We start from the raw sequence: 13953 nt of genomic DNA, 5'->3' as shown, positions 1-13953 counted from the left end.
ATACCACATTACAGTGCACAATGAGGATACATTTTGCCAGAATGCAGCATAATTATTCACCAGTTTGCTAAAATACCATGGATGCAACAAGAATTAATGTCTGAAATAACTGCCAGCGCATGAACGAACACGCTCAGTGGTGGGGGTAGAGTTTGCACACAACGAAGGCGCACAGCTTCAAGTCACTGATTTAATTTAATTTTGTGCTTGTGGGCAAAATCCTCATTAAATACTGCTGTATATATCACATTAATGCTTGCTATCAATAGCGTATTTTCTCTGAATAAATTAGCCAAAAAATTATGTCCACCTCAACATGCAAAAGTTTGAATTGTCCACACTAGACAGGGCTGAGCTAATTAAAAACTGCCATTTTTTTCCTGTCAAGGTTTTCTCAACGGATTCCGGTACTTCAGACCATACTAATCAAAATAAGACTTTGTGCCATCTTGAAATTTGTCCAGAATCCAAGATGGCCACCAAAAATCCAGATGGCTGCCAAGATACATAAAGTTGGTCCTAAGTGGTAGGAACTTGTCTAAAGGTCTGTTTTTTTTTGGCATGATTTGTTGAGTTATGACGAAGGAAATAACAATTAGTGGCTTAAAAATCATAACCAGGCGTGTCAATCATGCAAATCCAAGATGTCCGACGGGCGCGGTCCCCTAAATTTCAAAGTGTCATATCTCCTATTCTAGAAGGACTACGGCCACACTTCTGGTGACTATCCATAGGTTTTTATGGTCAAGGTATCCATTTCCACCAGTATTTTGCAAATCGGATTATGCAATCTATCAGAAAATTCAATATGGCTGCCAAACCCGCTGCTTTACTGTAGTAAATAGTCTAGGACTTGCTTTAAAGCTGATGTAGAAATAATTTGTTATCAAGGGGCATAGTTTGGTGAATTTCGTATTTCCAATTCAATTTAAGGGTTCTCGTCCCGTTTCTGGGATGAAAAATTAGATTAGATTGGCAGGAAAGCTTGGTATCTCTGATTTGCAAAATCGACACTCCTGGTATGTTAGTTTTTAGTAAACTAAAATCATCAAAATATCATTTATGAATCTATTAAACGGTTGACAAAATTTTATAGCTAATTTACTGGTATACAATAACCTGTAAAAACTAAAGTTTTTTATAAACAAAATGTATTTTGACCATGCATTTCATGATTTTGTCCGAGGTGGCCGATTTGCCATAGTAACATTTTATAATTGTGTGTCTTTGATTGGTCATGGGGCTGCTCTCCATTATTTTGATGGGATAACTAACTAAGATTTCTTTGCAGATTGTGTGATGCTGTGATTTTCATCAGAGAATGGTGGCATGGACAAGAAATAGACTTTTGTGGAAGCTACGGTTATTTATCCCATCAAAATAATGGAGAGCAACCCCATGACCAATCAAAGACACACAATTATAAAATGTTACTTATGTGTCGGACGCGGTCGGAGCACCGACCCAGCGTTTGACAAGACCCAGCATAAAATAAGCAGAGCACGGTTCAAAGGATAACACATTTTAATGAAAGTGAGTGAAGTGATAAACAACTAAAAAGTCTGCGGTCTGGTGAGGTGGAAACAGGCGCACTCTCAGCAGCGCAAACGGTCCGGAGCCACAGCAGTTCGGACCCAGGGACCCCGCCGACACCCCCCAGGTGGCCGCGACAAACCGAGTCTGTGAAGCAAGAAAATATGAGGTGAGTCCAACACTCTCCACACAGAGAGACACAGCTCAAAGGTGCACACAATCAGCAAACACTTCCTGGCTTAAACATATATCAGCTTCTCACCCTGCAGGCACGGAACAACTCAGTTCAAATCTCCACTGCAGCAGAAGCTGATTAGACAATTACCATAACGTGACAGCTCAATACAACAAGGTGTGAGGGACACCAAATCCACTGTCATTACTTCATAAAAGTCACCAAAACCAAATTACCTCAGGAAGTGTGCTGAAGAGCGTGAGACCTCACCCAATCCTCCTTCACAGACTGTGGCGTCAAACCTGGAGCGGTCTCTGCGTCCGTAATGGTGAGATTGTTCTCCCGACGCCGATCTCACACGTCTGCTCACAAGGTCGAGTCTCTGGCAATCACACACTGTGCATTCAAGGTTTAAGTGCAGCAATCTCTGATCAAGACAGAATACACCACAGCTGTGAGCCCTGATGACCTGCACGTGAAAACAAGCCTCAGGTGTTCAGGGTGAGGTCCTAATACTCAGCCACTCAGTCCTGAATGCATATCACCTGGTGGGAGAAACAGAAAAACAAAAACCAAGCCAGCCAAACACCCCAGCACACAACATTACTATTGCAAATCGGCCACCTCGGACAAAATCATGAAATGCATGGTCAAAATACATTTTGTTTATAAAAAAAAAACTTTAGATTTTACAGGTTATTATATACCAGCAAATTAGCCATAAAATTTTGTGAACTGGATAATAGATTCGTAAATGATATATTGATGATTTTAGTTTACTAAAAACTAACATACCAGGAGTGTCGATTTTGCAAATCAGAGATTCAGAGATAACAAGCTTTCCTGCCAATCTAATACTCAGAAATGGGACGAATACCTTTAAATTGAAAATATGAATTCACCAAACTATGCCCCTTGATCACAAATTATTGCTACATCAGCTTCAGAGCAAGTCCTAGACCATTTACTATAGTAAAGCAACGGCTTTGGCAGCCATATTGAATTTTCTGATAGACTGCATGATCCAATTTGCAAAATACTGGCGAAAATGGATTCCTTGATCATAAAAACCTATGGATAGACAACAGAAGTGTGGCCGTAGTCCTTCTAGAATAGGAGATATGACACTTTGAAGTTTAGGGGACCACGCCCGCTGGCCATCTTGGATTTGCACGATGGCAACGCCTGGTTATGATTTTTAAGCCACTAATTGTTATTTCCTTCATCATAACTCACCAAATCATGCCAAAAAAAAAACAGATCTTTAGACAAGGTCCTACCACTTAGGACCAACTTTATGCATCTTGGCAGCCATCTGGATTTTTGGTGGCCATCTTGGATTCTGGACAAATTTCAAGATGGCACAAAATCTTATTTTGATTAGTATGGTCTGAAGTACCGGAATCCGTTGAGAAAACCTTGACAGGAAAAAATGGCAGTTTTTACCTGGCTCAGCGCTGTCTACACAATTTAGCACTTGTTATCTGGGATCTTACTATACTAGCGCAGTGGCTGTAGGAAGATTGTATTCCTATAGAAAATTGGGAGCTTAAGTAGATTTCTCATGCGTGGTCATATGAGGCTGTGTTTAAAGGTAGGATATAGAAAGAGGTGTACTTATGTTATATTATATTATTATTATTTGAATATAGTATTTCATATTGTTTTAAAAATGTTTTATTATTAATTATATGAAAATAAAAGGATTCCTATTAAACATATTGAAAGGGACTCAGACAAAATGAAACAGAACATTTAGAATATTTGAAACAGCAAATCAGTATCCCACCTCCTGAACATGGTTTATTTAAACTTGAACTCACAGTAAACACAAGATTTTTATTCAGCTTATGTACTTACTGAAACGTTGAACAAATAGTGGGAAATTTATTGGTATTATCAAAAAAAAAAAAACTAAACAAAAAAAAAAACAACAACAAAACACGGATTTTAGCTAACGTCCCCTCAGTGTTGTCAAGTTAAACTCAGTCGCAAAGAACAATGACAGCATGGCTTTCACAGTAAAGGTATTTGCTGGGATGCTGGCGTTAATCATTTTATTGTGAAACAGTGTGAGCAACATAACCTATCTGATGTTGTTTAACTTTGCTACCAGTAACATCAGTGAGCCATGTCATCTTTGATGTACAAAGGTTACAATGTTAATCAAAATAAAGATTTTGAAAATTAATCCCCCCAAATTTTCATAATAAAGGATGCACATCATCGTGCCATGCGCAAGCCATATCCAAAAGCTGTGGTCCATCTGAAAAAGAGTCAGATAGCTATGGGAGCCACATACCCACACACAAACATTTCTTGCTTATAGATACATGAGCTGTTAGTTTAGCTGTTTTATCAGATTGTAAATATTATTCGAGGGTGGTTTCAAAATCCTTTTTTTTTTTTTTTTTGGTCAAGGTTGAAGCAGAGAAGACGAACCTGGAAGAGGCGGTCTGTACTTGGGGGCGTGCTTGCCGGAGAGTAGACAGGGTCCATCCCAGTGAACTCCTCTGCAAAGTTCCCAACATCAAGCTCATTTTTTAGCTCTGGTTTGAATGGGCTTGGCACTTTTTTCTCAGCTAGGTCCGCCCAGTTCAGTCCCTATTTGGAAAACAAAGACAAGAACAACCAGTAAAGATGACTATGGAAAAATGGAAAGGGCTGATGGGAAAGGAGGCATCTGAGTACATGGCAGCTGAGTTCAGGACCTTGAAAAAGGGATGTGCCTTGATGTCCTCAGCCCCTCGCGGTCCTGAGCCCAGCCGCTTGTGAGGATCTTTAACCAACAACTTCCTCAGCAGGTCCTGGGCAGTGGATCCGATCACTGAGGGAAACGGCGGTTCACAGCGTAAAATGCGTCTGACAAGGAGAGGTTGGGAAGATGAAGAATGGAATATGATCATGAGACTGAACCTGTTAATGCAGAACTCTCACAGGATGTGACCAAATTCATATTCTGCTTCAGGTTTACTCAGCATGCTAAGGACAACCACGTCTAGTGCAGCTACATTTTCTGGGTAGATGAAAGACTAACGCCTGAAACACACTGCCTCTGTTGCGTGCACATGGCGCTTGAGCCGCTCCTCTGCTGTGTTTCAAGGTTTCCACATCACTTGTCTTTGACAATGACTTCTCCCACACTCTGTACATTCTGTGGGAAATTTTTTGGCAGTAACTTATTCAGCTTGGGTATATTCCGTATGCATGTGCTTTGTAAACAAGCTCATAGCCGATTTTGCCATCAGTTGACAGCGGCTGCCGAAATCAAAATCAACATGTAACACGGCCGCCATGCACACACAACACAGTCCGTGTGTTTCAGGCCTGACAGGTGGCTCCTATAAAACAACCAATGAATGAAACACAAACTCATTTCTAGTAACAAGGAATTACTCAAACATAACTGCTGTTTTGCAATCACAATTTTTTTTATTTCTCTGATTTAGTACATTTCTGTGTGGAACCATTTTCTCTCTCACAAAGCCCATTTACTGCATACATCACTCAACTACATCACTCCCTCTCTTTCTCTTTTGTGGCTAAATCCATTTCTACATGGTTTTGAGTAGGTTTGACCAAGTTAATGTTCAATGAAAATTCAGTAAGGCATATCTTATATATTACATTCCATTTCTAAGATGGAACTATGCTAGTATACTAAGGTATATCTAAAAAGGAAGAGTAAAATAGAAGAGTAGAAAAGAGTAGAGTAGAGCCACTTAGGTGCCTGGCCTTGAGAACCAGGGATGGTAGGTTTAATGCTTCATTTCAACTCTACTGTGACGGTGGCAAATGAACCCAACTGCATGGGTGAAAGTACAACTGCTCCAACCTCCCCGCACCCCCCAAAAAACAGTAAGAAAAGACAGTACTTGATGTGAGGAAGAGGAGTGATAGAGCAGGGAGAGGGGTTTTGGAAGTGAGGACAACAATGGAAATGAGTCTAATGCTTTCTTGTGTTATTATTGGTGATTTCTATTCCATGTATATTTGATGTTTCTTTTACTGTCAAATTTAGTCAAATGCCTTATCCTTCCAACACAGCAACTGACTGAAACGCACTTGATGATTGGTTGAAAATGTGATCATCTGTAGCAAATAAGACTCCAGCTAGTAACAGATCAATATCAGGCTCCTCTGGCTTTCAGTGGAAGTGTGTGTTATGTTTTTGAAGCATTTTACCAAGAAACACAGCATTTGTAACTAAAAATAACACAGGTTTGTACAATATCAGAGGCAGACTTGGCACCATGTTCTTGCTTGATAGACCTGTGGACCGAGTCCATAGCGTTTCTACAGCATGATGTCCATACAGGGTTTCTGTGGCAACCAACCGCTAACAACCAGCTTATACTGTATGGAGATAAAAACCACTCACCAGGAGGACAGGATGGATTTGTTTTTCCTGACAAATTGGCTGACATTCGACAGAAATGACAAAAATAAACATCTCCTGTCATGAAGTTGAGTTAAATGCACTGCAGTGACATCGCAGCATGTTTCAGACTAGCTCGGGGGTTGTCAACTTAAAAGCCCTAAGCTCAGCGGGTGTTCACCTTTAACCCATCTTACAAGTATTTTTATTTTCCCCAGATTTATGTGTTCCACACAAACAACCCTGAAAAAATTTTCCAAAACAGAACTCTTTCAAAACAGAAAACTTTCACCCATGCAAGTGTATCTACAGTGCATCCAGAAAGGGTTCACAGCACTTCACTTTTTCCAGTTTTTTTCTACCATATCTCAGGGCATGTCGTGATTCAGCAGTATGAAATATACATTAATCTACTGGTTCGTGAAATTGTCACGAAAAACGCCACATTTTTGTAACGGTAGCACAAATTTATTCTAATACATTCCGTGACGGCTGCACGAAATTAAAAGTGAAGTGGGGGGGGGGGGGGGGGCTAGTAATAGTGAGTAAAAAACAAACAAACAAAAAACCCCATCATGAAAATTTGAATCATTTCATGTTTACGTTACAGCCTTATTCCAAAATGGATGAAATTATTTTTTTGCATCAAAATTCTACACACAATACCCCATAATAAAGTTTATTTTATCTTTTTTTTTTTTAAGATTTTTGCAAATTTATTAAAAATAAAAAATAATAATAATAATAATAATAATAAAAACTAAGAAATCACATGGTTGCCATGTAGCTCAAAATTAAGCTCAGGTGCATCCTGTTTCCATTGATTATCCTTGAGATGTTTCTAACGCTTAAAAGGCACATGGCAGCCCACCTGGATTTTGCCAAAAGGCACCTGAAGGACTCTCAGACCAGGAGAAACAAAATTCTCTGGTCTGATGAGACAAAGATTGAACTCTCTGGTGTGAATGCCAGGTGTCATGTTTGTACGAAACCAGGCACCATCCCTACAGTGAAACATGGTGGTGGCAGCATCATGCTGTGGGGATGTTTTTCAGCAGCAGGAACTGGGAGACTAGTCAGGATTGAGAGAAAGATGAATGCAGAAATGTACAGAGACATTCTGGATGAAAACCTGCTCCAGAGCGCTCTTGACCTCAGACTGAGGCAACTGTTCTTCTTTCAGCAGGACAATGACCCTAAACACACAGCCAAGATATCAAAGGAGTGGCTTCAGGAAACTCTGTGAATGTCCTTGAGTGGCCCAGCCAGAGCCCAGACCTGAATCTGATTGAACTCCTCTGGAGAGATCTGAAACTGGCTGTGCACCGATGCTCCCCATCAAACCTGATGGAGCTTGAGAGGTGCTGCAAAGAGGAAAACTGCCCAAAGATAGGTGCATCAAGCTTGTGGCATCAAATTCAAGAAAACCTGAGGCTGAAATTACTGACAGAAGTATTGAGCAAAGGGTGTGAATACTTATGTACATGTGGTTTCTTAGTTTTTTTATTTTAACAAATATGCAAAAAAAAAAAACAAAAAAAACAAACAAAAACAACTTGGTGTTGTGATTAGAATTTTGAGGAGGAGAAAAAAAAAAAGAATTTACCATAATTTCCGGACTATAGAGCGCACCTGAATATTAGCCGCACCCACCAATTTTAAAAAGAAAAAAGGCAAAGCAGCGGGTGTGGGAGGAGTTCAGAGCAACCATGGAGAAGGACTTTCGGTCGGCACCAAGGTGCTTCTGGCGGACCATGAGGCACCTCAGGAGGGGAAAATGGGGAACCATCCAAGCTGTCTACAGTAAGGATGGGACTCTGTTGACCTCAACTGAGGTCACCGGCGCTGGAAGGAACACTTTGAGGAACTCCTGCATCAGACCGGAGCGCCCTCTATAGTAGGGGCAGAGCTGGAAGCTGATGGAGGATTATCATCAATTTCCCTGGTGGAAGTCACTGAGGTAGTCAAACAACTCCGCAGTGGCAAGGCCCTGGGGGTTGATGAGATCCGGCCAGAAATGCTGAAGGCTATGGGTGTGGAAGGATTGCCTTGGATAAGGCGTCTCTTCAACATTGGGACAGTGCCTAAGGAGTGGCAAACTGGGGTGGTGGTCCCCATATTTAAAAAGGGGGACCAGAGAGTGTGTGCCAACTACAGGGGCATCACACTACTCAGCCTCCCTGGTAAAGTCTACTCCAGGGTGCTGAAAAGGAGGGTTCAGCCGATAGTCGAACGTCTGATTGAAGAGAAACAATCCTGGTCATGGAACAACCGACCAGCTCTTTACTCTCACAAGGATCCTGGAGGGTGTCTGGGAGTATGCCCACCCAGTCTACATGTGTTTTGTGGACTTGCAGAAGGCGTACGATCGGGTACCCGGGGAGATACTGTGGGAGGTGCTGCAGGAGTATGGAGTGAGGGGGTCCCTTCTCAGGGCCATCCAATCTCTTGTACTTACAAAGCAAGAGCTGTGTTTGGGTGCTCGGCAGTAAGTCTGACTCGTTTCCAGTGGAGGCTGGCCTCCGCCAGGGCTGCGCTTTGTCACCAATCCTGTTTGTGATATTCATGGACAGGATATCAAGGTGTAGTCGGGGGGAGGAGGGTTTCCAGTTTGGTGGGCTCAGGGTCTCATCACTGCTTTTTGCAGATGATGTGGTCCTGTTGGGTTCATCGGCCGGGGACCTCCAACACTCACTGGATCGGTTCACAGTTGAGTGTGATCGATCTACTGGTCAATCTTCGTTCCTACTCTCACCTATGGTCATGAGGGTTGGGTCATGACCGAAAGAACTAGATCGTGGGTGCAAGTGGCCAAAATGGGCTTCCTCAGGAGGGTGGCTGGTGTCTCCCTTAGAGACAGGGTGAGAAGTTCGGTCATCCGTGGGGAGCTTGGAGTAGAGTCGCTGCTCCTTCACGTTGAAAGGAGCCAGCTGAGGTGGTTTGGGCATCTGGTAACGATGCCTCCTGGGCGCCTCCCAAGGGAGGCGTTCCAGGCACGTCAATCTGGGAGGAGACCTCTGGGAAGACCCAGGACAAGGTGGAGAGATTATATCTCCACACTGGCCCGGGAACACCTCGGGATACCCCAGTCAGAGGTGGTCAATGTGGCATGGGAAAGGGAAGTCTGGGGTCCCCTGCTGGAGCTGTTGCCCCCGTGACCCGAACCCGGAAAAGCGGTTGAAGATGAGCGATGATGAGTGAGTGTTACGAGTAAATATTGACACGCACGTCATCCAGTGCGTGCACGGTGTCTCTGCTCCACACGGAGAACTGAGCAATGTAAACTTTTTCTTGAGATTTCATCGCGTGCAGCCAGTATCAGATGGAGTCTGTGATAAATGAGACGTTAATGAGGCGCTGTGACTTTTTTGAGTTGTTGCGCCAAGACAGAGAACCAGTGTGGAAGGGTGAGGTGAGAAGGCTCTGCTCCCCTGATCTGACCGTGCAACTCTGGCGCCGGAGAGGGACTTTTCTTCACTATAACGAACAGGTAAGACCTTATATTTACACTGTGTGTGAATTTACACTGCCTGAGGAGCGCAGCTTTAAGGAAACCAACTGACAGCATCAATTGATGTATTTGGACTTAAGAAAAAGCCTGTAAAAATCCATAAATTAGCCGCATCATTGTAAAAGCCACAGTGTTCAAAGCATGTGAAAAAAGTAGCGGCTAATAGTCCGGAAATTACGGTACTCCATTTTGGAATAAGGCTGTGAATTGAATTGAAAATTGAAGGCTGTAACATAAAATGTGGAAAAAGTGAAGCGCTGTGAATACTTTCCGGATACATTGTAGTGTGTCACACACTGCACTTCACAGTGTCTGCATGAACTGGAGAATAATGAAATTTAAATTCCATTTGAAGCACATACACATTCTACGGAGAGAAGTCTGCGGCACTCACTTTGACACCTCGCCCTGGGAGTTCCTCTCTCCTTCCAAAGTAAAAGGAGATGCTCCTGTCAACAACTCAAACATCAGGATCCCAAGACTCCACCAATCTACAGACTGTGGAGGAAGACAGGTTAAAACAGTTAGAAGAAGAAGAAAAAAGTACACCCCCCCCCCCCCCCAAAAAAAACTATCTGCAAATTTAGTACAATAATTGGTTATATGTTGTGAAACTCACATTGTCTTAAATTATCACATCACAAAAACAAGATATTTCTCCATCATACTGAAATACTTTCACATTACTCTGCAGATTCTGACATGTTTAATACAATAATTTGAACACTGAATTTCACTGCTTGCTGCCTTAGTGCCATATTTTATACCTTGCCGTGTCCCATCTTCCCCCTAATTATTTCTGGAGCCATGTACTCAATGGTGCCACAGAAAGAATAGGTCCTTTCCTTCTGTTATGAGGAGAAAGAGAAAATAAACGATGCTGTGCAAAAATATTCAGCATAGGTTTCCCAAAAATATCACTGAGCATTGGCTATTTTCTGGGGGTGGAATACCCAATACTTTATTTTAATAATGCCTGTGTTCCCTTTTAAACTCCCATTTCATAAGAACATTATTTTTCTTGCTCACAACTTATTTTTAATTTATTGCCACTTGTTAGATGGAGCAACACAGACTACATCTAGATTTACTTTACTTTTTTCTTTTTTTTTAAAGACTAAAAATTCTGCCATTTTCTTGAATTTCTGCCCGGTGTCCACATACCTCTTCTTCCAGGAACTCTTTACTAAGTCCAAAATCAGTCAGTACCACATGTCCGTCACTGTCGAGAAGGATGTTTTCCAATTTGATGTCTCGGTACACAATCCCAAGCTGCACACAACACAGTGATGATTCTGTCATTACCACTTGCTGTATGTGAGTGTACTACACAGAAGATAGAAATAATTCATTTAAAATAATAATAATAATAATAATAATAATAAAAAATCCACATCCAAAAATACAACAGCACAAAAACAGAGCTGCAGTTTTAAGTTGAACTTGTTTATTGTCATTAGAGCTTTATTTAAACTAGTGGCTGACTAATGGGGCTGATTAAATGCATTCTGAGATTGTCTGACTTGTATGATGTCTGTCGTCATGAGGTCAATTAAAAAATGCAAAAAAAAAAAAAAAACATGCAATCACATCTGACAAGTGGAGTTATAAGTGTGGCTTCTGCAGAACGACAATAACACTCCTCCCTGTGCCTCAAAACAGTGGGAATGATGCCAATGCTGAATGTAAAGTTAACAGGCAGGAAACACTGAGACTTGAACACAGACACTGCAGACAGCAGCAATGTTAAATAAACATTCACATAAGTACAGCAACTTTATTATTAGTAAATTGCTGTACTGTGAAGGTCAATACTCTTTTTAAACTGAGCATTATGGACGAGCTCGTTAGAGTTGCACGTGATGAGGCAGAGTGGCCAGTTCCTCTCCTCGCCGCCTTATACCCTACAACTATTAGTCAGGTAGCCCTTTTACTGTTGGGTGGGCAGCAGGGCAGCATTGGGTGCCAGTCCCAGGAAAGACTCAAACTGCTGACCTTCAGCACAGAAGGCCAGTGCTCTCCCCACTGAGCCATCCCACCCCCTGCTGTATTATGGCCTGCTTGCAGTAATGAACCAAAGTCACAGGATTTTACCATCAATGCTGTTAAACTTTAAACATGCAGATATCATAACAACCCTTCCTACAGCATCACTGTGCACTTGGCAGGAAATGGATAAGAATCTTTTAATTCATGAGCACAAAATGTACACGTATTTGTGAGAAAGTCAGAATGATCACATTAAAGAGGCATAAAAGAATTCAGACAGAAATGTAAGCGCTCTGACAAAATGTTTGACATTATTAGCAAATTTAAATGTTCAATAATTTTGTCAGTAATTTATATAAAAGGAAAACTATGATTTACTGGACGTGAACCACTAAACCTCTTGTAGTCAGTGTTGGCTCCGTGTTGGCTTTGGTGTGTTTACAGCCTTCAGGTGGTGCGTTCTGCACCTCTATCAGTGCAGCACATCTGAACCCTGCAACACTTCATCAATTTTCTGTGCAGAACTGCCTCACACTGTGCCACAGTTCACGGGGTTTTTGAGTGAAGAGCCTTTGTCAAGTTAAGTCACAAAATCTTGTTTCTGCCACTGTGGATGGTAAGATTAATCTTGCTGTTTGCCACAGACGTCAGCACTGCGCGCACGTGTGTGTGTGTGTGGCACACCTCATCCAAAAACGAACACGACACCCACCTTGTGCAGGTGCTCCAGAGCCAGGATTATTTCTCCGATATAAATCCGGACGGCCTCCTCTGGGAAGTGGTCCCGCTGGTACAAATGTGTGAACATCTCTCCGCCGCTCACATAATCTGTTGTCACACACAGACAGCTTCAGCACACAGATACAAAGCAAGCATCGTACACAGAAAGCAGACGCAGATGCAGACACACACACACACACACGCAGACACACACACACACACACACACACACAGTCTCTTTAACACTCTGAGATAGAAGCGTTCGGCTGTAAGTGCCCACCAGCTCACCCAGGATGAGATGCAGTTTGCTCTGCGTCTGAAAGGCGTAGTGGAGGGTCACCAGGAATGGGGACTGGCGGATGTGCTCCAGAACTTGCCGCTCAGTCCGGGTGTGTTCTGTTGTCTTCGCCTTCTGAACAATAGCTGCTTTCTTTAACACCTGCACAAGTCAGTAAAACAAGCTCTACTCTTGCATCTTCGTCTCTGCATATCTCCACAAAGCAGATGAAATGAAACAACCAAGATGTGCTTGTAGTTGTAGCCTAGACTTGCGAGTCCTGATTTACAGCACAGTTGAATTTTGGATGCTAACCAATGATCTAAAGTGAGGACTGGGTGTCTTTCACTCGGTCTCTTCAGAGAATCCTTGGGTATCACTGCAATGACTTTGTGTCAAACCAGTGGTTACATAGGGAGACTCAGATGAGGAGTACTACTTGCATAGTGACGGAGCGTCCGCTTATGACATTTGGCCATGTGGCGTGTTTCTCTGGGCATGCAGGATACAACATGCATGCACCGTGTACTATGAGGCAAATGTTGCACTATGCACTATTTCTCCAATCACAGCCTGATTTACCATACAGCCCCATAGTACTGTCTGTATTTCTGAATAATTGGTGAAAATGAAGTCCAAGACATATTTAGTGACTTGGAAATTTACATGAATCCATCCCCTGACCTGTATGAACCATAACACATATTTACAGCAGTTTGTCTGATTTCTTATGACTTTTGCAAATGGAGGAACTGTATATAAAAAAGGTCGTAATTCCTCAATGGATAATAAAGTATTTTTGTTCAAACTATTAAAGGACATGTTGTATGCTTTTTAACATCCCAGTTCGCAACACAACATCAAAACACTCATGATATAAGTCTCCCTGTGCACATGCGTTCATAATTCGTGGTTTCTGATGTTTTTTATTCCTCTCCCGAAGCGAGGTAACGAGTGCATTTCCGGAAAATGTGTCACTTGGCCATTCTCGGCATTTCTCTGCGTGTGACATACTTAAGAACAAAACAGAAACATCCCAGACAGAGACAAACAGAGGGAAACGAATGTGGTATGTCCAATAACGAAGCTTCTGAGCTTTTCTTTGAAAGCAGTGGCTCAGATTTACAGAGAAGATGACACACTTCACCCCAAAACTCTTAACTTTTTCAGAGTATTGTGGACATGCCTGGACACGCAGATGTATGTCTCATATTGGGAAAAACTCAGAAGACATTATTTTCAGGAGATAATGGACTCTCTAATGTGCCTCAAGGCAGAGCTGCGATCGGACATTATGTGCGCGTGCGTGATCAGAACCTGAGAGCAAGTGGACCTGGACATTATTCTCTGGCGGTGTGGAACTTAAAAAT

The 13953-nt window shown here is 42.2% G+C and overlaps 1 protein-coding gene across 1 annotated transcript in view; it reads right to left on the bottom strand.

Annotated features, from left to right (window-relative positions):
- Nucleotides 1-13953, bottom strand: part of rps6ka4 (ribosomal protein S6 kinase, polypeptide 4) — a 39102-nt gene that overhangs the window by 13783 nt on the left and 11366 nt on the right. The window contains exons 4-10 of the mRNA XM_034177784.1: nucleotides 12595-12745; nucleotides 12299-12414; nucleotides 10762-10869; nucleotides 10365-10445; nucleotides 9992-10095; nucleotides 4420-4570; nucleotides 4151-4312 (exon numbers count right to left, since the gene is read on the bottom strand). Of these exons, the coding sequence (XP_034033675.1) occupies nucleotides 4151-4312; nucleotides 4420-4570; nucleotides 9992-10095; nucleotides 10365-10445; nucleotides 10762-10869; nucleotides 12299-12414; nucleotides 12595-12745 (873 nt within the window). The remainder of the gene's footprint in view (nucleotides 1-4150; nucleotides 4313-4419; nucleotides 4571-9991; nucleotides 10096-10364; nucleotides 10446-10761; nucleotides 10870-12298; nucleotides 12415-12594; nucleotides 12746-13953) is intronic.

Source organism: Thalassophryne amazonica, chromosome 9, assembly GCF_902500255.1.
Source record: "Thalassophryne amazonica chromosome 9, fThaAma1.1, whole genome shotgun sequence".
Classification (NCBI taxonomy): domain Eukaryota; kingdom Metazoa; phylum Chordata; class Actinopteri; order Batrachoidiformes; family Batrachoididae; genus Thalassophryne; species Thalassophryne amazonica.
The sequence above is the reverse complement of the archived record's forward strand: the minus strand, read 5'-3'. Positions and strand labels throughout refer to the sequence as shown.